Source organism: Chiloscyllium punctatum, chromosome 46, assembly GCF_047496795.1.
Source record: "Chiloscyllium punctatum isolate Juve2018m chromosome 46, sChiPun1.3, whole genome shotgun sequence".
Lineage (NCBI taxonomy): Eukaryota > Metazoa > Chordata > Chondrichthyes > Orectolobiformes > Hemiscylliidae > Chiloscyllium > Chiloscyllium punctatum.
The window spans coordinates 58,315,626-58,339,933 of record NC_092784.1 but is presented as its reverse complement, the minus strand read 5'-3'; the positions used below and the strand labels follow the sequence as shown (position 1 = coordinate 58,339,933).

The window sequence follows — 24,308 nt, the reverse complement described above, 5'->3', positions numbered from 1 at the left end:
CCTCCAAGTCACTCACCAACCTGATTTGGAAATATATTGCTGTTTCCTCAGTGTCACTGGGTCAGAATCCTGGAATTCCCTCCCTCAGTACATTGTGCGTCTACTTATGGTACATGGGCTGCAGCGGTTCAAAAAGGCAGCTCACCCCCACCTTCTCAAGAGTTAGGTCCACATTCCCCTGAAAGAAGAATTCTTAAACTAATTAATGAGTAATTTTTAGGATTTGGATGGTACTAGCTGGACCAGGTGAGAGGGGTGTGTGTGTGTGTGTGTGTGTGTGTCTGTGTGTGTGTGTGTATGTGTGTGTGTATGTGTGTGTGTGTGTGTGTGTGTATGTGTGTGTGTGTGTATGTGTCTGTGTGTGTGTGTGTGTGGTGTGTGTGTGTGTTTGTGTGTATGTGTGTGTGTGTGTGTCTGTGTGTGTGTGTGTGTGTATGTGTGTGTGTGTGTGTATGTGTGTGTGTGTGTGTGTCTGTGTGTGTGTGTGTGTTTGTGTGTATGTGTGTGTATGTGTGTGTGTGTGTGTATGTGTGTGTGTGTGTGTGTGTGTATGTATGTGTGTGTGTGTCTTTGTGTGTGTGTGTGTGTGTATGTGTGTGTGTGTGTATGTGTGTGTGTGTGTGTCTGTGTGTGTGTGTGTGTGTGTGTATGTGTGTGTGTGTGTGTATGTGTGTGTGTGTATCTGTTCGGGAGGAAGTTTTAGGTTTTTGACCCAATGTTATAGACATGGGCAGAACAATCCATGCAGGTTGAGAAACCGTTCAGGTCAGGAGAGGTGACCAAGCATGTGTCCTTCTTATGGTTAAAGGGACCTCCTCACTGTATCCTCCTACCATCCTCAGGATGCAATCGCGTTGCTCACTATGTGGGAAGCAGAAAATGTTGCGAATTAGACTTTGGCTAGTCAACAGGCAGAAAGAGAATGGAGAGGTCTGCTTTTTCACAGACAGCTGCTTCATCAGAATTAAAATCCAGACTGCACATTGGGAGAATTGACAAAACCAGGGAAAGGTTGCAAAGTCAACAAGAGGGGCCATAGACTCTGAGCTGCCTCCACTCCATTGGTTCGAGTTTCCACATTTCTGTCTCAATGATTTAGTGTGAACCGACGTTGCACAAGTGTTTGCAGCCACCTCTGTGCAACCTCACAGCTCCATTTCCCTGTCTCCGAACAGTTAATGAAGTGTTTGTAAAATTAAGACAGTTCATTTGCGGTAACTATAAAATGGGTGTGTTCACAAAAGAGTGAAAGAATGCTCAGTTCTTCCAAAGTCCCTGTACCTTTTCTCTCTGGTGTTGCCTGTAGTTCTGTCCAGGAAAATCAAATTTAACTCAGGCGCCTCTGAGGGCAGTACTGAACATTTGATAATGTCCTTTTAGCATTAAGGGGCATTAACAGTAGAGTAAAAGGAATGATATAGAATATTCAGACAGGCCATTTGGCTGATTGCTCCTTTGGATCCTCCTCCCTACTTTAATCATTCCACTCTATCACTGCAACCAACTGTTCCCTTCTCTTTCATCTACTTGTCTCATTTCCTCTTCATTGTATCTGGATTACTCACCTCCAGTTCTCCCTGTGGGAGTGACGTCCACATTCTCCTTGCTCTCCCTGTGGGAGTGACGTCCACATTCTCCTTGCTCTCCCTGTGGGAGTGACGTCCACATTCTCCTTGCTCTCCCTATGGGAGTGACGTCCACATTCTCCTTGCTCTCCCTGTGGGAGTGACGTCCACATTCTCCTTGCTCTCCCTGTGGGAGTGACGTCCACATTCTCCTAGCTCTCTCTGTGAAGAACTTTTGCCTGAATTCCTGATTGGATTTCTTGGTGACCGCATCATACTGAGTCTCCTCCCTCCATGAGGGAATATCCACTCAACTGAAACCTTTCAGAGATTTCCAGGTCCTAGATTAGCTCACCCCTCTCAGCCTTCTGTTTGGAAAAGATCCCTACTCTTGCTTTTCCAATCTCTGTCCCTTTCAGAACTATCTTGGTAAATCATGGCCATACTCAGTCGTATAACCCTCTATCCTTTCCACCATAAGGCATCAAGTTCTGTACTATGTCTAGCCTAGACCTGACTTGGGAATTCTCAATTCTCCATACCAGCAATTAATTCAATAACTTAGTAGGCTATGTTTTAATTTGCCGAAATCTACAGCAATCAATTTCAGTGCATTATGTTACCCAGATGTTCTGGATAAAGGTAATAGATTTGACCACCACTGCTGCACCCTCTTCCCTAGCTAGGACAAGGAGACAGGTTCCTGCATCTCCCACCCCAGGATAAAGGTGGCCTGCCAACTCCATCTTACTCCCCTGAAGTCCCAGGGCAGTCCACATTTTCACCGGCACGTTGTAGCCCGGAGCTATGGAAAGTGATGGCAGAATCTTCAATGTTCTTTCCATCTTGTCCAGGAATCACTCACTCTTAGCACCAGCATATGGAGTGTGTTGTCCTCATTACACACACATCATCCAGGGCCATCAATCCTAGTGTGGGACTCAAACATGGAATGTCTGGCTCTGAGGCAGGATCACTACCTGCTGTGCCTCAGAATCTACTGTGTGTAAATACCAACTGTTTTATCATTTAATTTACATCAAAAAATATTTTACCTTATAATTGACATCAACAACGATTCTACGAATACATTAAGGATGAAAGAGCAACTCAGGAGAGACTAGGGCCCTTAAAGATTATCCATCTGTAGAACCACAGAGATGGGAGAGACACTAAATGAAGATTTCCCTTCAATAATTACTGTGGAGAAAGACATAGACTCTAGGGAAGACAGGGAAATAAATATTGATATCTTGTAAACAGCCCACATTACAGAAGAGTAGATGCTAGACTTCTTAAAAAGCATAAAGGTAGATAAGTCTCCAGGATCTGATAAAGTTTTTCCCAGGGCATTGTTAGAAGTTAGGGAAGAAATTACAGGGTCCTGAGCAGAGAGATTTGTATCATCTATAGCCACGGGTGAGATGGTGGAGGACTGGAGGGTGGCTAATGTTGTGCCTTTATTTAAGATAGACTGTAAGGAGAAGCCTGGGAACTATAGACCAATGGGTCTGACATCAATGGTGGGTCAGTTGTTGGAGGGGATTCTGAGAGACAGGATTTACATGCATTCGGAGAGGCTAGGATTGATTAGGGTTAGTCAGCATGGTTTTGTTGGCATTGGGAAATCATGTCTCACAAACTTGATTGTGTTTTTTGAGGATATGACCAATAAGATAGATAAAGGCAGAGCAGTAGAGGTTGTCTACATGGACTTTAGTAAAGACTTTGACAAGGTTCCGCATGGTAGACTGGTTAGTAAAGTTAGATCACATAGGATTCAGGGTGAGTTTGCCAGTTGGATACAACATTGGCTTGACTGTAGGAGCTAGAGGGTGGTGGTGGAGGGTTGGTTTTCGGACTGGAGGCCTGTGACCATCGGTGTTCCTCAGGGATCAGTGCTGGGTCCACTGTTGTTTGTCATTTATATAAATGATTTGGATGAGAATGTAGGAGACGTGGTTAGTAAGTTTGCGGATGACACCAAAGTTGGTGATGTAGTGGACAGTGAAAAGGGTCATCCAAAATTACAAAAGGGTCTTGATCAATTGGGCCAATGGGCTGAGGAGTGAAAAACATTCTGACTGTCAATCCTATCTATGCATCTCATAATTTTATCGACTTCTATCAAGTCTCCCCTCAGCCTCTCCTGCTCCAGAGAAAACAACCTGAGTTTTTCTAGCTTCTCCTTAAAGCTCATACTGTCTAATCCAGGCAGCATCCTGGTAAACCTCTTCTGCACCCTCTCCAAAGCCTCCACATCCTTCCTGTAATATGGAGACCAGAACTGAACAGCAGATAGAGGTACGCCTTTCACCAGGGATCTGTGGCTAATTAAGTGCTAGGGATAGCCTCTGGGAAATCATTCAATTCTGAGGGATCAATAGCCCTGCTCTGGTGGGATCCAATCTGCTTAGAAATCTACAATAAAACATAATTGCAAACTGTTGTAATTAAAATGTTGGTGGGTGTTGCCATTTTGTATACCAGGTCGTTCCCTCTGATTGGTTGGCTTTGTGCTTCTGATTGGTTTTAGAAAATTGCTGCAGTGATCACATCCATGCCATGCTCTGCGGCTTAGGATGGAGAGAGTGCAAATTACTTTGTCAATGTCCACAAGATTAATTTCTCTGAATCCTTAAAAATGACTCACTTCCTGGCTCCCTGCAAGTGGGTGGGTTGCAAAGTCTTAACAGCACTCCCTGATTGATTTATGAAATTGTGCGGAGCTGAGAGGGAGCTACAGGCTAAAATTTACTTTCGTGAGTCAAGAGATTGATGGGTAGAATAATGGATAGCCTGGAGCTAATCACAGGGCAGAATCTCTAATTGAGGAGCTTGAGAGGTTTATATTTAACATTATTGATACGAGGAGTGAGTGAACCAGCCTGCATCATAAGAAGGGTGATGGACGGTTTTTAAACAAGAGGAGTGAATTACAGGCTGGAATCTGATTGCAATAGTTTACTTGGAGACTAATTAATACTCAGAAATTAGCTACTGCCTCAAACCTGTTCTTGTGACCTGACCTCTCCCCCACCAATCTGACTTATTGCTTTTACAAAGTACATAAGAGATATATAACAAGGAATAATACCTACACTTATCATGTAATATTTATTCTAGTGCTGGCAATGTAAAGGATGATTGGTGATTAAATTGCTCCTGTGAAACTCCTTCCTTGCTTATTAGATAGCATACATAAATTATGATCTGTGCTATTTTTATGTCCTTATTAATCCAATACTGCTTTTCCTCAAACTCACTAATGAGAGTAGACAAAATGAAACTTCTTGTGATGTTATTAGAAGCTTGTGTCTGCTTTATTCTCTCTCTCTCTCTCTCTCTCTGGCAACCATTAATAGTCAGGATATTGCAAAGTGGTCCCTTTAATTCAAGAAGATATTGCATTGGAGAAAAATGACTCTGTTTATGTATGAGGTGACAATGTGAGTCTGACCAGGCATTAGGTTGTAATTGAAATAAATTTAAAATGCACTTTGAGAAAGGCAGAATAAAAGAATCGTTGCCCACTGTCAAAGAATCCAGTTTGGCTGAAATACATGTTTTGTGATACAACGTTGTTCAGAAATTGTTCAAAAGCATATTGCAGTGAGATGGTGTAAAATGCTGCTATTTATAGGTATGTTGTCTAAGCCTGGCTATGCACCTCCAATTCAACATTCTCATTCTTGTTAAAAATCCCTGTGCAATTAAATCCCTCCCTCTCTCTGTAATCCCCTACAACCATGCAACTTCCCTGAACACTGTAGCCTCCTCCAGCCAGAATACACACTCAATAATCTTTTCCTGCCCTGTGATTCCCCTCCAACTTTACAATCCTCCATCTCTGTAATTCCCTCCAGCCCTACAATCCCTAATCTTTGTAACCTCCTCCAGCTCTAAACCCCACTGAAATCTCAGTAATCTTCTCCAACTTTCTAGCCCATCCCAGGATTTCTGTGTTCCTCTAATCCTGGCCATTTGAGCATCTCTGATTAAATGGCTCTGAACTCTAGAATTCTATCTCCAAACCTCTCTGATGCTCTCCCTCTCTATGTCTGCCAGTTTCTCAATCTCCCAGTTCTTTAGCTTGGTACAATATGGCAACACCCACCAACATTTTAGTTATAACCAGTTAATGTTTGCGTTTTATTCAGCAGATTGGCTCCCCTCCAAAGGAGGGATATTGATGCCTCGGAAGGGAAATGGTTTGCAGAGGCTAACAACAATGCTTGTTTATCCAGGGATCTCTGTGAGACCTGTATGTCTCTATACTGGGACATTGTTACTCCACCTTGTGTTGGCACCCACCTACAGTGCCAGAGTAGATTCCCATTGTGGCAACAGCCCTTCATCAGGAACAAAGGCAGTGAGCCTCCGGGGTGGAGAATATGGAGGCTCCCTGCCTCATCCCTGATGAAGGGCTTTTGCCCCGAAATGTCGATTTTCCTGCTCCTCGGATGCTGCCTGACCTGCTGTGCTTTTCCAGCACCACTCTGGTCTAGACTAGATTCCCATTGCACCTTTTCTAGCTCTTTGAGAAAGCTGTCCGTTAAATCCTAATTGAGCCATCATTTTAAAATTATAAGGACATTTTAAGGCCATGGTGATGAGGGTTTTTGTATAATGTCCCTAACTCTGAGCCGGAGTGGGCAAGGTTCAAGTCCCACCTGCTCCAGAGGTGTGTAATACCATCTAAGTCGATTGTTCAGCTAATATATGGGAGAGAAATGAGAAGGATAATTTTCTCCTGGAAGGTTGTCTGAATTTGGAACACTACCTCTGAATACAGTAGAGAAGGGCTCATTGAGGTCTTTTGAGACAGAGGGACAATGAATTCTTGTGCGGCTGGGGTTTATTGGGGTGGACAAAGTTAAAAATCACACAACACCAGGTTACAGTCCAACAGGTTTGATTGGAAGCACTAGCTTTCGGAGCGCTGCTCCTTCATCAGGTGGTTGTGGAGCAGGATCATATGTTACAGAATTTATAGCAACAGGATTGCAGTGTCATGGAATATAATATTCAACACGTTTGGTTTAAGTTTTTCATCTTTTAGAATGACCATATTAGTTTCGGTAACCCTTCATTGTCCAGTAATTCCCGAGTGCGGAGAAACTGCGCCATGTTCTTTGCGGCCTGCAACACATTATCAATGAGGATGAGCACCTCGCCAAGATCTTCCCCACGCCTCCACTTCTCGCCTTTAAACAACCACCAAACCTTAAACAGATCGTTGTTCGCAGCAAACTGCCCGGCTCTCACCGTACAACCCTGTCATGGCAACCGCTGCAAGACGTTGACACGGACACCACCATTACCCATGGATACACCACCCACCATGCACGCGACAGGTACTCATGTGACTCTGCCAACGTTGCCTATCTCACACACTGCAGGCAAGGATGCTCTGAGGCATGGTACATTGGCGAGACCGAGCAGGGGCTACAGCAATGAATGAATGGACACTGCGTAACAATTGCCAGACAGGAATGTTCCCTCCAGTCGGGGAACACCAGCAGTCAGGGCCTTTCAACCTCGGACCTTCAGGTGACCATCCTCCAAGGAGGACTTTGGGACAGGCAACAACACAAAGTGGGCGAGCCGAGGCTGATAGCCAAGCTTGGTACCCATGCAATGGCCTGATGAAAGAGCAGCGTTTCGAAAGCTAGTGCTTCCAAACAAACCTGTTGGACTGTAACCTGGTGTTGTGTGATTTTTAACATTGTCCACCCCAGTCCAACACTGGCACCTCTACATCATGATCATTGGGGTGGATGGGAATGGGGAATTTGAAACACAAACAGATCAGCCAGCACCATATTGATTATGGAATGGTCTACATCAGTTATTTCAAGGATTGTCTTCTCTTCATCCATAACCCCATTTCCCCTGACGTTCCAGCAACAGAAACTTGACCAAAGCTCTTCTACTGGCTTCCAAGGCCCTCCTGAAAGCTCACAACTTCAAACAAACAGAAAAGTTCCTTTAAATAAAACGCTAACAAATTTTCAAATTGCAATGCATCTTAATTTGAAGATTTGCGAGCAAGTGAATCAAAACGTCTTCTGGAAATTTAAGAAGAAGTATTTGGAAATAGAACACTCCAGTTCTCATCAGAAGTAGCACCAAGGATTTTTTGTTCTTGGTAACATCCACCTGAGAGAGAAGATTGAGGCCTTAGTTTAACATCTCGTTTGTCATCTCTGACAGTGCGGCACTCCCCCTGCGCTGCACTGGAAAGACCAGGAGAAGTTGCAAATGGGATTTATCGCGCTGACCCCACTTGTGTACCTCAAAATGGACTTCCTGCAGGAATTGATTCATTTCCAACCATTTCTGGATCATGGATAGGACAGGCAGGAAGAAATGTTTCACCCTTGGTGAAGGGTTCAATGATCAGGGAGCGTAGATTGAAGGTAAGTGGTAGGAGGTTTAGAGGAGGAGGTGACAAAAAAAAATCCTCGGGGTCTACATTTAGGTATTGCATTTGGTAAAACAAATGGAGGAGGTGGATGAGAGGTTTCTCCACCCGGAGGGTGTTAGGAGTCTGGAACTCACTGCCTGTGAGCGTGGGAGGGGCAGAAACCCTCATCACATGGAGGAAGGATTTCGATGTGCACAAGACACACAAGGCAATGGGATTAGAATAGTTAAATGATTGTCTTTGCCCAATGCAGACTCGATGGGCTGAAGGGCCTTTTCTTGTGTTGTAGAGTCATAGGGTCATACAGCATGGAAACAGACCCTTCGGTCCAACTCGCCCATGCTGACCAGATATCCTAAGTTAATCTAGTCCCATTTGCCGGCAATTGGCCCATATCCCTCCAAACCCTTCCTATTCATGTACCCATCCAGATGTCTTTTAAATGTTGTCATTGTACCAGCCTCCACCACTTCCTCGGGCAGCTCATTCCATACACGTACCACCCTCTGCGTGAAAAAGTTGTCCCTCAGGACCTTTTTAAGTTTTTTTCCTCTCACCTTAAAAATATGCCACTAGTTTTGACACCGTCCCACCCTAGGGAAAAACCCTTGTCAATCACCTTATCTATGCCCCTCACGATTTTGTAAACATCAATAAAGTCACCGTCAGTCTCCCACACTCCAGTGAATAAAGTTCCATGCCTTTCCAGTCTCTTTTTTTATACCTCAAGCCTTCCATTCCCAGCAACCTCAGGGTAAATCTTCTCTGAACCCTCTCCAGTTTAATAATACCCTTCCTTCCTGTAACAGGGCAACCAGAACTGCACATAGGACTCCAGAAGACGCCTCACCAACGTCCTGTACATCCTTGACATAGCTTCCTGTACTCACAGGTCTGAGCAATGAAGGCAAGCATGCTAAAGGTCTTCTTAACCACCCCTTCTGTCTGTGATGCAAATTTCAAAGAATTATATACCTGAACCCCTAGGTCTCTCTGTTTTACAGCACTACTCAGGGCCCTACCATTGTTTGTGTAAGTCTTTCATTGTTTGTTTTACCAAATGCAATACCTCACATTTATCCAAATGTAGACCTTGAGGATTGTTTTTTGCAACTAGTTCGACACCCCGGGTTGTCCACCAACACCACACCTCCGACAATGGGTCTTGTAGTGGATGGAGTTAACACTGGGGGAAGATGTTAGAATCAGAGAATTATACATTCAGAAAGGCCCTTTGGCCTATCCAGTCTGCACCTCCCAAAATACATCACTTGACCACGCTAAGGTGACAGGGTGGCTCAGTGGTCAGCACTGCTGCCTCACAGGGACCCGGGTTCGATCCCAGCCTTGGGCGACTGACTGTGTGGAGTTTGCACATTCTCCCCGTGTCTGCGTGGGTTTGCTCCGGTTTCCTCCCACAGTCCAAAGATGTGCAGACCAGGTGAATTAGCCATGGGAAATTGCCCATAGTGTTCAGGGATGTGTCGGTTAGGTGCATTAGCCAAGGGAAATGCAGGGATGGATCTGGGCAGGAAACGTTTCGGAGGTTGGGGTGGATTCTTTGGGTCGAATGACCTGTATCCATGCTGTGGAGATTCTAAGCGGTCCCCCTTGCGCACAGGGCCCACAACCTTAAGTATTACAATGCTTCAAATGATCATCTGAGTTTCTAAAGACTGTGAAATTTCCTACTTCAACTCCCCTGGCAGTGAATGCATTCCAACTGCCGCCGCGCCCCCCCGCACCCAAAACCCTCTGGGTGATCGTTCTGTGACTAACACTGCTGAACTCATCCCAGAGTGTTACCAATCATTCGCCCTATTGCAAAGTTCTGCGGTCCCTCCTTCTGCCCCAAGCCCTAGCCATCTCCAAAGCAACCTGAAGAATGTTTGCCAATGGGGTTAAAGGAGCGCACGCTGGCTGTGATTCGGGTATTGCGTGCTCTGTTTTTTTTTTGTGCTTTGTTCAGACTTTGCAAACTCCCCACTCAGCGCAGAGTCAGCAACGGAAGAGGCTGTGAAAATTGAGCAAACCAATTTCAAATAAAAATGCAGTAAGACAAAAATAACCTTCCTTTTTCGGCTGTCTAAGACTTCTCATCAGATGTTGTGAGACTTTGTGAAGGCTTTTCCCTTTCACTAGATGTGGTGTTTCCCAGTGCCCGTGACAGAAGCAGTTACCGGAATGTGCAGTCAGACAGCTGGTCTCACAATCAGTAAAAAGTCATGGGATCCATTCAGCCTTCAAGACTTGATTGATTGAGAAACCAATAGAGCTCACTGCTGTGTTGCCATCTCTAGGTTGCGCTGTAGCAACCTGCCCAAGCTTTTTTCCCAAACCCACAATCAGAAGGACAAGGACAACAGACATAAGAGAACACTATATTCCACTCCAAACCACTCACATCCTGACTTGGAAATATTGAAATTGAGAGGTTATCTTAGTGAAATTAGAACAGTTTTCGGGGTAGATGTGAATAAAGTGTTTCCCTGTGTGAGGGAGTCTTGGATCATAATCCCAGAGCAAGGGAGCACCAGGTTAGGAGGAACTTTTTATCCCTCAGATGATGCTGAATCAGTGGAATGTTTTACCATACAGGGCTGGAGAGGTTGTATTTTTAAGGCTGAGATAGACAGTAAGGAAAATCAAGGGTGAAGGAGATAAGGCATTGAAGATCACCAAATCAGCTATGATTGCGTAGAATAGCCAAGCAGAATGGCCTACACGTGTTCCTATCTCTTATGGTCTTATATCGCCATTCCTTTGGTGTCACTGTGTCAAAATCCAGGAATTCCCTCCGTAAGAGGATTGTGGGTCAACCTACAGCACCTGGAGTGCAGTGGATCAAGAATGCAGCTCACCCCCACCTTCTCCAGAGGCAATTAAGGACGGCAATACATGTTATTATTGCTAGCCAGCATAGAGCCTTAGAGATGTACAGCATGGAAACAGACCCTTCGGTCCAACCCGTCCATGCCGACCGGATATCCCAACCCAATCTAGTCCCACCTGCCAGCACCTGGCCCATATCCCTCCAAACCCTTCCTAATCATATCCCCAGGAGAAAGTGAGGACTGCAGATGCTGGAGTACCAGAATTGAAAAATGTCATGCTGGAAAAACACAGCAGGCCAGGCAGCATCCGAGGAGCAGGAGAATCGACGTTTTGGGTATAAGCCCTTCTTCAGGAATCCTGAAGAAGAGCTTATGCCCAAAACGTCGATTCTCCTGCTCCTCTGATGCTGCCTGGCCTGCTGTGTTTTTCCAGCATGACATTTTTCAACTATTCATATCCCCACCCAAATGCCTCTTAAATGTTGTAATTGTACCAGCCTCTACCATTTCCTCCAGCAGCTCATTCCATACACGTACCACCCTCTGCGTGAAAAAGTTGCCCGTTAGGTCTCTTTTATATCTTTCCCCTCTCACCCTAAACCTATGCCCTCTAGTTCTGGACTCTCTGACATCAGGGAAAAGACTTTGTCTATTTATCCTATTCATGCCCCTCATAATTTTGTAAACCTCTATAAGGTCACCCCTCAGCCTCCGACGCTCCAGGGAAAACAGCCCCAGCCTGTTCAATCTCTCCCTGTAGCTCAAATCCTCCAACCCTGGCAACATCCTTGTAAATCTTAAAGCTAAACAAAGGTAACTTACATTGGCTAGTATAAGGGCATTGGAGTGTGATTGGTGGGAAGGGATGGATGGGCAAGTGTTTTAAATCATGAGATAATGCAAGTTATGGCTGAAACCCTGCATTTTACAGAACAGTGAAGAAGCAGAGGAGGGGCTGCAATGAAAACAATCATCAGGTATTGTGTCGATAGAAGCTTCCAGAACAAACCCACCCCTCCCCTCCCTGGGGTAAAGTTTGCAGGTGTGAGGAAGAGGCTGGGGTGCACGTTCAGTTTGCTAACCCTCTCACTGGAGTGTTAGCTTTGCTGACAGCAAGTATTGTGAAAGAAGGAAGTGTTACAAACCAGTTTCGGCTGTGAGTCAAAGTGTGGAGTAATTATTCTTAACTTTCTACATATCGGAAGTCAGACCTTTCACAGAGAAAGGCTTTTTTTTTTCTGGTTTGAGTTCAGCTGCGTTTTTTTTTAACTGAGCGAGTTTTGCATTGATTAAGTTCAGAAATAGCCCCAGCAGGGAAGGTGATGTCTATAACTGTGAGCACCGTCAAGCTATTTATTGTATTATTTCTGGGATATTGGCATTGCTGTCATGGGTAACATTTGTTACCCATCACTATATACACTTACCATGAGCTATTAAATGTCAAACCCTTTGCTGTGGGTCTGGAGTCACATGTAGGCCAGACCAGGTAAGGATGGCAGATTTCTTTCTCTAAAGGACATCGGTGAACTAGGTGGGTTTTTACAGCAATCAACAGAGTCAAACAACATGGGAAACAAACCCTTTGGTCCAACTTGTCTATGCTGGCCAGGTCTCTCAAACTAAACCAGTCCTATTTCCCTGCGTTTGGCCCATATCCCTCAAAATCTTTCCTACTCACGTACTTGAACAGATGCCATTTAAATGTTATAACTGTATCTGCATCTACCACTTCCTCTGACAGTTGATTCCACACACAAAACACCCTCTGGGTGAAAAAGTTGCCCCTTAGACCCCTTTTAAATTTTCCCCTCTCACCTTAAACCTATGCTCCCTGGTTTTGAACTCCCCCACCCTCAGGAAAAGACCTTTCCTATTCACCTTATATAAGCTCCTCATGGTTTTATGAAACTCTATAAGGTCACCCCTCAAACTCCAGCGCTCCACTGAGCCGATCCATCCTCTTCTTATATCTCAAATGCTGCAATCCCAGCAACATCCTGGTACACCTTTTCCTCACCCTTTCCAATTTATTAATATTCTCCCTGTTGCAGGGCTGTCAGAACTGGGCACAGTATTCTAAAAGAGCCCTCACCAGTGTCCTGTACCACATGACATGACACCCCTATACTCAATGCTCTGACCAGTGAAGGCAAGTGTACCAAATGCCTTCTTCACTACCTGTGACTCCACCTTCAAGGAACTATGTATCTGACACCCTAGGTCTCTCTGTTTGACAACAGACATTCTTTTCCTTGCCAAAATGCAATACCTTACGTTTATCTGAATTAAACTTCATCTGCCACTCCTCGGCCCACTGGCCCAGCTAATCAAGATTCCATTGTACTCTTAGATAACCTTATTCTCTGTCTACTCAGTCACTAATATTGGCGTCATGCATAAAAATGACTAACTGTGCTTTCTAAATTCTCATCCATAAATGACAAACAGTAGACCTTGTGTAGATCCCTGCGAAACACCATTGATCGTAGGCCTCCAGTCCGCAAAACAATCCTCCACCACCTCCCTCTGTCTCCCACTGTCAAGCCAATTTTATATCCAGTTAGCTAGCTCTCCCTGGATCCCACATGATCGAACTTCACTAATAACCAGACTTCCATGCAGAACTTGCCTTTTTAAAGTCAATGTCGATGACATTTATTGCTCTGCCCTCATCTACCTTCTTGGTAACATCTTCAAAATGCTCAGTCACATTTGTGAGACATGATTTCCCACCCACAAGACCATGCTGACTATCTCTAATCAGTCGTTGTCCCTCCAAATGATTGTAAATCCCGTCTCTCTGAATCCCCTCCAACAACATACCCATCACTGATGTCAGGGTCGCCAGGAGACTCACTTTCAATCTCATTGGACTGAAGTGCCACCAGCCGCTGTATGAGATGGGATTTGAACCCAAATCTTTGGACCTAGGCCTCACAACTATCCTACTGAATCCCAGTTGTGGTAACAAAGTCTACTCCCTGGCCTCACCATGTGACCACTGCTCCACTGGGGTATGGGGTGTGAGAGGGAGAAAGGTGTACCCTGTGTCAATCACATTGCCAATTGAAGATTAGATCGGACGTGCGGGTGAAGGACAATGGGTAAAGGACGGACTATTTTCTCACCTGGAGGATAAATACCAACACAGAAATGTTGGGGGACATAAGGCTTGTTCCTGTTTCGTGAAGTATTTAGAGTTTCAGATGTGCACAGCACTGAAAAGGATCCTGCGGCCTGTTGAAACTGTGTTAGTCCAACAACCACCTAATTACTCTCATGTCATTTCCCAACACTTGGCCCCTTCGCTTGGCATTGCAAGTGCAAATCTAAATGCTATTTCACTGTTACAAGGATCTCTGCCTTGACCAGGAGAAAGTGAGGACTGCAGATGCTGGAGATCAGAGTCGAGAGTGTGGTGCTGGAAAAGCACAACAGGTCAGGCAGCTTATGCCTGAAATGTTGATTCTCCTGCTCCTTGGATGCTGCCTGACCTGCTGTGCTTTTCCAGCCAGCACCAAACTCTGCATCTACTACCCTGAGTGAAAACATTGTTTCCCTCACATCCTCTCTGAACCTCCTGCCCCCTCCTTTCAATCCACGCCCCTATGTTTGTCTGAATGAATCTGTGAATTCTCACTTTCCCAGGGTACTGGGTGCATGGTTTGTTCTGTGTGACTAGCCTTCATTACCTTCCATCTTTTCTCCCTAGATGTGATAATTGGTTTGCAATGTCTCCTCTAACCTGACAGTCAGTCACCTCAAGATTGAGTTGGTTGGGATCACTGACCAATATTTGGTACATTCTTGAGCTGGATGGATTTGGAGGTAACTCTCTTTCCTCACTCTCTTTCAGGTCATCGACACTCTGTCCTATTTATCATATACTCCTATAGCACAAAGGAAAGGGATCTGGTAAGTGGAATCTCCCCATGGCTATCACCGCTGAATCTTACTCTCCTTCTGAATAGTGTATGTATTGTTCAGACACAATAGGGTAAATACTTAATGAGTCTCTGTAAAGATGGTCAAGGATTCAACATCTGAAGGTTACCCGTACTGCTGAAGTAAAGACAGTTTGTCAAGTATTCATCAGGACACTTTGCAAGAATACCAATGGGAAGGTGAACAACATTTTTATATTGAACAGCCAAAGGGACATCTGTGTGATGTGATCCACTAGTCTTTGAGATGGAAAGCCCGGCATCTCACGAGCACTAAAAATCATATACCACATTACCCACTTGGGTGATGGGGCTGAGCATCTGCATTGCCTGATGGCTACATCCTGTTAGAGGGGAACACTGAAAGTTTCCACTTAACCCACTGCCAAGTCGTGATACGGCTATTCCTACGTGCAAGGTCATTTATTTATTTATCTATCTATCTATTTATTTATTTATTTTACTCACCGGAGTATTCCTTGCCTCTACCTTCATGGAACTCCCCCAGAAAACCTGGTAAATTTATGAGAATCTAAGCAAATTATTTCTGTTTTTGCTAAAGATTTTGATTTGACTGTAGCAGCTTTACTGGCTGAATTGTTATGAAAATATGTTTTTCTTTGAGATCAACGGTAACTCTTTACTGGAGTAGAAGTTAAACCCTTTGACCCCATCCCTCTCTCTCTCCTTGGCCATGTGTCTTCAGCTGCATCTGCTAACCCCTATTGTCCAAACAAACAGCTAGGTGAAAGTGGAGATTAGAGTCAAGATTAGAGTGGCGCTGGAAAAGCACAGCAGGTCAGGCAGCATCCGAGGAGCAGGAAAACCAACATTTCGGGCAAAAACCCTTCATCAGGACACTATTTAAACAGCTATCATATTTATGGGAGAATTGCATGTCGGATGAAGGAAATGATCAGAATCTATCTTTATTCTAGCTCCTTTCCAACAGAAGACAGCTTGGCTGATGATGATATCTACAGTGGTCTTTCTGACGTCATTGAGTAAGTTACAGAGTGCTGTATCTTTCTTACCCTGCGCCCTCTGCAAACATGACATTTCATCAAGCCTGCCGCTCCCGTCCTAACCTGCACCTCCCATTTACCAAGCTCCCACTGCTCACTGATCAACACTCACACCGGTCTGACAAAGCTTGGAGTTTACACATACCTGCTCTGGTGTTTCCAGTCCTTCAAAGGTCGACCTCAAACATTTTTCCAGTTCCACAATTCTCAACAATCTCAGGGTTCCTCCAATTCTCGCCTTTAGTTACATGACTGTGGGTGGCCTCGTCTTCAGCTGCCTGGATTGTTAACTTCCCTTCCCTGAGCTCTTCACCCCACTGTCTTCTGTCTCCCTCTTCTATTCAGATCTTCCTTTAAAACAACTTCCTGAACCAAACTTTAACCTGTCCTAATATCTCCTTATATAACACAATGTCAACCTTTGTCAGGTAACGCTCCTATGAACATTGAACAGTACAGCTCAGGAACAGGCCATTTGGCCCACCATGCCCATGTTGACCATGCTGGCATTAGTTTCTAAATTAATAAGACTAAGGGGGCAGAATCAGGCCATTCGGCCCATTGAGCCTGCTTCGCCATTTGATTATGACTGATATGTTTCTCAACCCCATTCTGCTCCCATCTCCCTGTAACCCTTGATCCCTTTTTTAATCAAGGAGCTATCTGTCTCTGTCTTAAATATACTCAATGACTTGGTCTCCACATCCTTCTGCAGCAATGAGTTCCCCAGATTCCCCATCGTCTGGCTGATGAAATTCCCCCTCCTCTCAGTTCTAAAGGGTCATCCCTTCACCCTGAGGCTGTGCACTCAGGTCCTAGTCTCTCCTACTGATGGAAACATCTTCTCCACGTCCACTCTATCCAGACTTCTGTCAGTTTCATCTTTCTAGTACAGACCCAGAATCTTCCACCGTTCCTCACATGACAAGCCCTTCATCCCTGGGGTCATTCTTGTAAACCTCCTCTGGATCCTGTCCAAGACTGGTATCAGACTTCAGAGCAGGGTAGGGCCATTCGGCCCTTTGGGCCGTGCAATAACATCCTGGTTGATTTGGTTGTGGCCTTAACCCCACTTCCCACTCTGTCCTCAACAGACTTTAATTCCTTCGTCCATCAGAATCTGTCTAACTCAGCCTTGAATGTATTCAACGACCCTGCCTCCACTGCTCTTTGAGGAAGAGAATGTCACAGCCCTCTGAAAGAAAACCAAATCCCCATCTCTGTCTTCAAAAGGAGACCTCTTATTGTTGTCTATCCCACAGGCGGAGACACTCCTGCTGATAATAGTTCAATGATCAGTCTCACTTTGAGGACTGATTAACTCTGTGACTTAGTTTTGTTTTAAAAACAGTAAAGCACACAGTAAGTTACGAAGCAGACACTATATCAAAGCAACAAATTTATGTATGTGTGCATTTTGCAACCCTACGGCAGGCAGAGCTGCAACATTGTGTACACATAGCACATGGAATCCTTAAAGATGGAACATCTTAAAAGGACAATACACAGACAACACAAACATCCAGACAGTGTATATCCTGTCATGTCCCCTGAGTCCCTTATATGTTTCATTCTTCAAAGTTCCGGTGGTCTGACCTGTCCAACCTTCTCTCAACGAATAACCTCCTCATCCCAGGAATGAGTCAACTTGGGATGCTTTACCTTGTGAAAGCTATGATGTAAAGGCATATTAGTCATGATTGGTTGGTTCAGTTTGGCTTGTTGTCACCTGGCATGCCCACTGACCCTGTAGTCTACACATTGAGAGCTGCAACTCAAGAGGTCTTCTCTCTGTACCCATGCTGTACTGGGAAAACTGATCAGCCAAGAGCAAGATTTGATGAGAATTTTCCATGTATCAACCAATCAGCATTCAGACCACTGTGGTGCCGGGGTTGGAGGGTTTGAGCTCTGGGGCTGAATAGGCTGGGGCCGTTTTCCCTGGAGCATCAGAAGCTGAGGGCTGACCTTGTAGAGGTTTATAAAATCATGAGGGGCATTGGATAGGGTAAATAGTCCAGGTCTTATCCCTGGGATGGGGCAATCGAAAACTAGAGGGTATAGGTTTACGGTGAGAGGGGAAAGATTTAAAAGGGACCTAAGGGGCAACTTGTTCACACAGAGGGCAGTGCGTGTATGGAATGAGCTGGCAGAGGAAGTGGTGGAGGTTGGTACAATTACAACATTTAAAAGGCATCCGGATGGGTATATGAACAGGAAGGGTTTGGAGGGATATGGGCCGGGTGTTGGCAAATGGGACTAGATTGACTCAAGATATCTGGTCGGCATGGATGAGTTGGACCGAAGGGTCTGTTTCCTTGCTGTACATCTCTGTGAGTCTATAACATTGACGCCTCAGTTGTTGAGTCTCACTTGTTGCCCGTGGTGAAGTGTGGAGGTAGATCCTATTGAAGTAGACTTTGGAGTTTGCTGTGGCTACCTCTCTTTTCACATGATCCCGTATCCTTTTATCCCAACAGTGACACCGGAGAGGAAGATGATGACCTTTATGATTGTGTGGAAAATGAGGATGATGAAGGAGGTGAAATTTATGAAGATCTGATGAGGCCTGAGGTTGCATTGTCCGCGGTATGAGCTCTCATTCTCTCTGTCCCTCTCCTCCTGAATTCACCTGCTACTGAGGAGGAATTGTCCTTTATTCACTTATGGGATGGCAAATGGGGCTAGATTAATTTAGGATATATGATCGGCATGGACGAGTTGGACCGAAGGGTCATTTTCCGTGCTGTACATCTCCATGACTCTATGACTGTGGCAAGGCCCTCTCTAATTACTCTAAACCTGACCAGCTTCCTCACCCATTTCAGAGGGTGGCTAAGGTTCAAACACATTGCTGTAAGCCTGGAGTCACATATAGGACAGACTGAGTAAGAGTGGCAGATTTCCTTCCCTCAAGGACAACAGGGAACCCTGATTGGTTGTTAAGACAATTGCTTATAACTCCATCATCACCATCACTGATGTCTAACTTAATAATCCACCCTAATTAAACTTGAGCTTAATTTCCATCAGCAGCCATGATGGGTGGTACGGTGGCTCAGTGGTTAGCACTGCTGCCTCACAGCACCAGGGATCCGGGTTCGATTCCAGCCTCGGGCAACTGTCTGTGTAGAGTTGCATGTTTTTGCCGTGTCTGTATTGGGACCCTCCGGGTGCTCTGGTTTCCTCCCATAGTCTGAAGATGACTTGGTGGTGCTAAAATTGTCCATAGTGTTCAGGGATGTGTGCATTAGTCAGGGAGAAAATGTCGAGGAATGGTTAGGTCCATTAGTCATGGAGAAAATGTAGAGCAACAGGATAGGTGAATGGGTCTGGGTGGGTTACTCTTTGGAGGGTCAGTATGGACTTGTTGGGCCAAAGGGCCTGTTTCCACACTGTAGGAATTCTATTCTAGAGTGGGATTTGAACCCGTGGCCCTAAATGGGCAGGGTTACTGGAACTGAGATGGGTTTCATCACCTCTACACCACCATCTCGCCATGTTGAGCAGTGTGAGCAAGCATACAGGACATCCCAGATCCTGCCCTGCCCACAGGTCAACAATATCCCCTTTCTTAATGAAGACCCTATTGGGTAACGGGCAGCTGGAATCCCTGCTCTGTTTTTTGCTGCTTTCCTCCCGGACATCGACCCATTCTCAGCTGAAATGGAACCCAAGCATGACCGTCTATAGGGCAATCGGTTTGAGGAGCTTAAGAGCAACCTTACCCCCTTCCACCACCCCCACCCTCACCCCATAGAACCCCATCCTGGAGGCAGTCAGGTTAAAAGAGCAAGCAGGGGTGGTGAACCTGCTGGATACTGAGTTGCTCCCAGGCCAGGATTGTGTGTTTAATCACACCCACTGACCCCATGAGGGTGTCCTTCAACACTCTTCTCCTACCTGGGTGTGGGCTCCATTTTCGCACTGACTTCCCTCCCTCTTTCAGGAGCTGGATGACCACTGGGTGTGCCAAATGGCTTTCAAATGTCGAAGCTTCCAAACCAACTCCCGGTCTCGTTATGCCAAGTTTTCCGTATGATAGCTCCTAAACATCTCACCCTGTTTGCAGCCCATCTGTGGCATCACTCAACAGTGTCCCACACCAACTCAGCTGGTCTCCTGACCAAGGAAAATAGTTGGACTTGGGGAGTGGGGGGCGTGTGAGGAGAGGACGGAGTCAGTTTCCCGCTTTTTTCAAATATGGGGGAGGGGAGCATACTTGTAAAAAGTGTTTGTCTTCACTTCACTGACTGGGATCTGTATTCCAGCCTCAGAAAATGACTGACTTAGACAAAAGGAATTGCTGCCTTCAGGAGATCAGACAGACGGAGGAGAAGTACACGGAAACATTAGAGTCCATACATCAGGTAGGATCGGAGCCTGAGAGTCCAGGCCTCATAGGCCAAACTGGGTCAGCTTCTTTGGATGTCCAGTCAGTCATACACTGGGGCTGTCTTTTCCTCTGGGGGTCAGTGTTAATCACAAGTTTTTAAAGCAATCTCCGTTTCCATTTTACAGCATTTTTTTAGACCATTACATCGGTTTCTCAACACGTACGACTTAGAGAACATATTCCTGAACATCGAGGTGAGTCACTTATTGGTATTGGTGCTGATTCAATCTTTAATTTAAACTGAATTGATTGATCGATTTCACATTGCGATGACCAGTTGATTACTCAGTTCCCGTCAGTGCCTCTGTCCATTCAGGTCATTGGCCCCCTAGGTGTGCATCATGGACATACCATGACCTCTGACCCTCACTGTGCAGGGACAATGAGTTAAAACATGGCTCCTGGAATTTTGTTTCAAGGGTCCAGCTTTAAATCAGTTCATCCAGGAGGAGATGGATATCTCTTCCATCAGTGTTATTGTGAAGGCTCTTCAGAAAAAGAGTCTGGACGGTCATGTCCCTTACAAACCACCCCACAGCACTGCTTCATAATGCAGCAGTCACCCACTTCAAAGGAATTGAGGGTAGTGGTTCCAGGGCAGGGGGGAGGTGAAATAACTGGAAATCCTCAAAGTGAACGAGGTTATGCAGTCTTGAGAAAACTTGAAACTAACATTGGCAGCTTGAAATCAAAACGTTTTCTGACACTCTTTCCTTGTACTGTTCTGCTTAAGTAAGTACACAATTTAATAAGCAAATGTTATGAACCGGACCAGACCTCCCCAAAAATATTTTACCAAGGACCCTGAACTCTAACATTTTCTTATTTTAAAGGCAAATGTAAAGTGTCTGTTCCCGATGCGATGGTCAAACTACTCTATGTTAAGTAAAACACAATTTATTTAAACACTGCAGCTAAAATCCAACCAAAGAAAGAGGAAGTTAGAATAACTAATCTATTGGAAAACCTAACAGAATGATAGATGCAGTAACTATTACTAAAGAATTGTTCCAACATTGTAACATTCCAAAAACACACCCCTTAGCAAAAAAAAATCAAATTCAGACACAGATTCTCACATGCAGTTCTCCCACCAGGAGGAGGAAAAACATCAAGAGAAAATTCAGAGACAGAGTAGCAGCCAGGAGACACTCACTGAAGCTCCCGACTGTTGTCGAGATCCCAATAGCTGCTGATCTGTGAGAGCTGGCCGCACCTAATTAGAACAAAGAACGAAGAAAATGTACAGCCCAGGAACAGGCCCTTCGGCCCTCCAAGCCTGAGCTGATCCAAATCCACTGTCTAAACCTGTCGGTCAATTCCTAAGCATCTGTATCCCTCCACTCCCCACCTACTCATGCATCTGTCCAGATGCATCTTATCCCCCTTAAACTTTTCACCTCTCACCTTGAAAGCGTGACTTCTTGTTACCCCTTCAGGCTGCATTCATAAAATCCAAGGCATCCCAATCTGTTTACTCAAGTGGTCTGGTCACTGGTTTGATACCTCTGCCTTACAACCACTCTTATAAAAAAAAGGCAGGCCACAATAGCCTCTTCAAGTGACACAACAGTTAGGAAATGAGTACACAATTTTGTTTGATGATGCCCATACTGCACAGGGCTCATAAATAACAAGTGTTGTTTGTTGTGTATATCATGTGCCTCTGAGCTTTGCAGGTTTATCATATCCCAGCAGTCACAGAGCACCTCCCCCTCTGCTGTAGCTCCAAGCCCCAGTGTCTTGGGCTTTTCCCTGGGTCATCGCATCAAGCTGAACTGGTCAAGCACAGTGGTCACCGAAAGTAAACAAACGCACATTCCCAAACACACACCATGGAGCACAAGTAAAAAATAAATGGGATGCCACTTAGGACTAACATGAGGAGGCTTTTTTTTATTCAGAGGACTATGAATCTTTGAATTTGTCTATCACTGTGGGCTGTGGAAGTTCAGTCTTTGATTCTGATACTCAGAGACTGATAGATTTCTGATTCCCAGCAGTATACCTGTACAGGGATATGGGGAATGGGCTGTGCAAAAAGCATTGAAGCTTTCAATCAGCCCTCATCATATTGAATGGCTGAGCTGGCTGGATGGGCTGATTGGCCAACACCTAACCCTCTGTTCCTGTGGAAACCAGCCTGAATTGATGTGTTGCAGTAAAGTATCTAGGAGGCTGGTTTGTACAATGGAAGCCGCCTTGATTACACTGTGGCTGAAAGATGAGAAGGTTCAAAGGCAGGAAGCAAGACAGGCAAAGTCAGAAGTGAGTTCGCTCCCCTTGTGGCCAGCAAGCTTCAGAGCAGGTGGCAGAGGTTTTGGTCTACTGGCCTGAGATAGGGTCAGGGTCAGAGTTACAGTGAGGGCCGGAATTGGGATTAGGATTAAGATCAGGATTAAGATTTGGGTTAATTTTTAGGATTAGGGTGAGTATTACAGTCAAGATTAAAATTGGGATTAGGGTTAGGATTAAGGTCAGGATTAAATTTGGATTAGGATTGGGGTTAAAGTCAGGATCAGTGTTAACATTAAATTCAGGTTTAGGATCAGGAATAAATTTATATTAGGATTAGGATTAAGGTCAGGATTAGGGTCAGGATTACGATCAGGGTTAATGTTATGACTGAGGTTAGGATTAGAGTTAGGATTAAGATCAGGGTTAGTGTTAGGTTTAGGGTCAGGATTAAGATTAAGATTAGGTTTAGGATTAAGGTTAGGTTTAGGGTCAGGATTAAGTTTGGAATTAGGGTTAGGATTAAGGTCAGGATTAGTATTAAGATTAAGGTTAGGGTGATGGTCATCATTAAAATCAGGATTAAGGTTCAGGTTAAGGTCAAGATTAGCATTAGGATTAAGGTCAGGGTTGGGGTTAGCATTAAGGGTAGGATTAGGGTTAGGATTAAGGTTAGGTTTAGGGTCAGGATTAGCATCAGTGTTAAGGGTAAAATTAAGGTTAGGGCTCGGGTCAGGATTATGATCAGGATCAGCGTTAAAATTAAAGTCAGGAGTAGCATTAGGATTAAGGTTAGGATTAGGGTCAGGATTAGAGTTAGGATTAAAGATAGGATAAAGTTCAGGATTAGGGCTCTGAATCAAACCTCTAACTGTGGAGCAATTGCTGCTTTGAGTTTGTATTATTAATTGTTGAGATTCCTAGCGACTGCCTGTACACAGCTGATCTTTGAGGGAAAGCTGCAGTTATCTCTCTATATTCTGCTATCTCTTGTTTATCTGTTGATTGTGGATATGCACAATAAGAACGCAGCAATATCATTAATTTATAACCATCTCTCATCAGGAACTATTGAATGTGCACAGAAGTTTACTGGAGGAAATCCAAATCTCAATCAAAATGAACAATGCCCAGAATCTCTATGAAATCTTCAACAATTACAAGAAAAGGTGAATGGGTGGCTGCATGATCAATTGCATTAAAGCGATGTGATCACTTCCATTGAAAAAAGTGTGAAAAAGTTGCCCCTTCGAGCCCTTTTAAATATGTCCCCTCTTGTCCTAAACCTATGCCCTCTAATTCTGGGCTCCCCCACCCCAGCGAAGAAACTTTGTCTATTTATCCTTTCAAAGCCCCTCATGTTTTTATAAACCTCTATAAGGTCACCCCTCAGCCTCCGACGCTCCAGGGAAAACAGCCCCAGCCTGTTCAGCCTCTCCCTGTAGTCTCGATCCTCCACTCCTGGCAAGATCCTTGTAAATCTTTTCTCAAAACCCTTTCAATTGCGATTGAGTTTTCTTAGTCTATGTGAGGGCTCTCACCAGACCCAGCGACCGGCCTTTGTGGGGATAGGGTGAGGGCGGCAAAACTCCTAAATGTGATTTAAATGCTCAACCAGACAACTCAGTCCCCTCCTGATAATCATGCAGTAAGTACTGTCCCTGCCTCCAAACCAGAAACCCTAACTCCATCCCTAACCCTAACTCTAAACCTAAATCTAGTCCTAACCCAAAGTTGAATCCTAATCCTAACCTTGGTTCAAGTCCCACTTCAGTTTGGGATGACCAAGGGAGGTGTGTTCAGGCATAGCCAAGAATACTGAGTATCAAGCTGCAAAATCCATGCCATAGGATTTTGGTAAGAGAGAGTGATTTCT

The 24,308-nt window shown here is 44.8% G+C and overlaps 1 protein-coding gene across 1 annotated transcript in view; it reads left to right on the top strand.

The window, feature by feature from the left end:
* LOC140468147 (proto-oncogene vav-like) overlaps positions 1-24,308 on the top strand; it is a 134,875-nt gene that overhangs the window by 70,420 nt on the left and 40,147 nt on the right. Inside the window, exons 3-8 of the mRNA XM_072564352.1 lie at positions 14,689-14,747; positions 15,715-15,780; positions 18,282-18,390; positions 20,073-20,171; positions 20,323-20,391; positions 23,498-23,601. Coding sequence (XP_072420453.1) covers positions 14,689-14,747; positions 15,715-15,780; positions 18,282-18,390; positions 20,073-20,171; positions 20,323-20,391; positions 23,498-23,601 — 506 coding nt within the window. The remainder of the gene's footprint in view (positions 1-14,688; positions 14,748-15,714; positions 15,781-18,281; positions 18,391-20,072; positions 20,172-20,322; positions 20,392-23,497; positions 23,602-24,308) is intronic.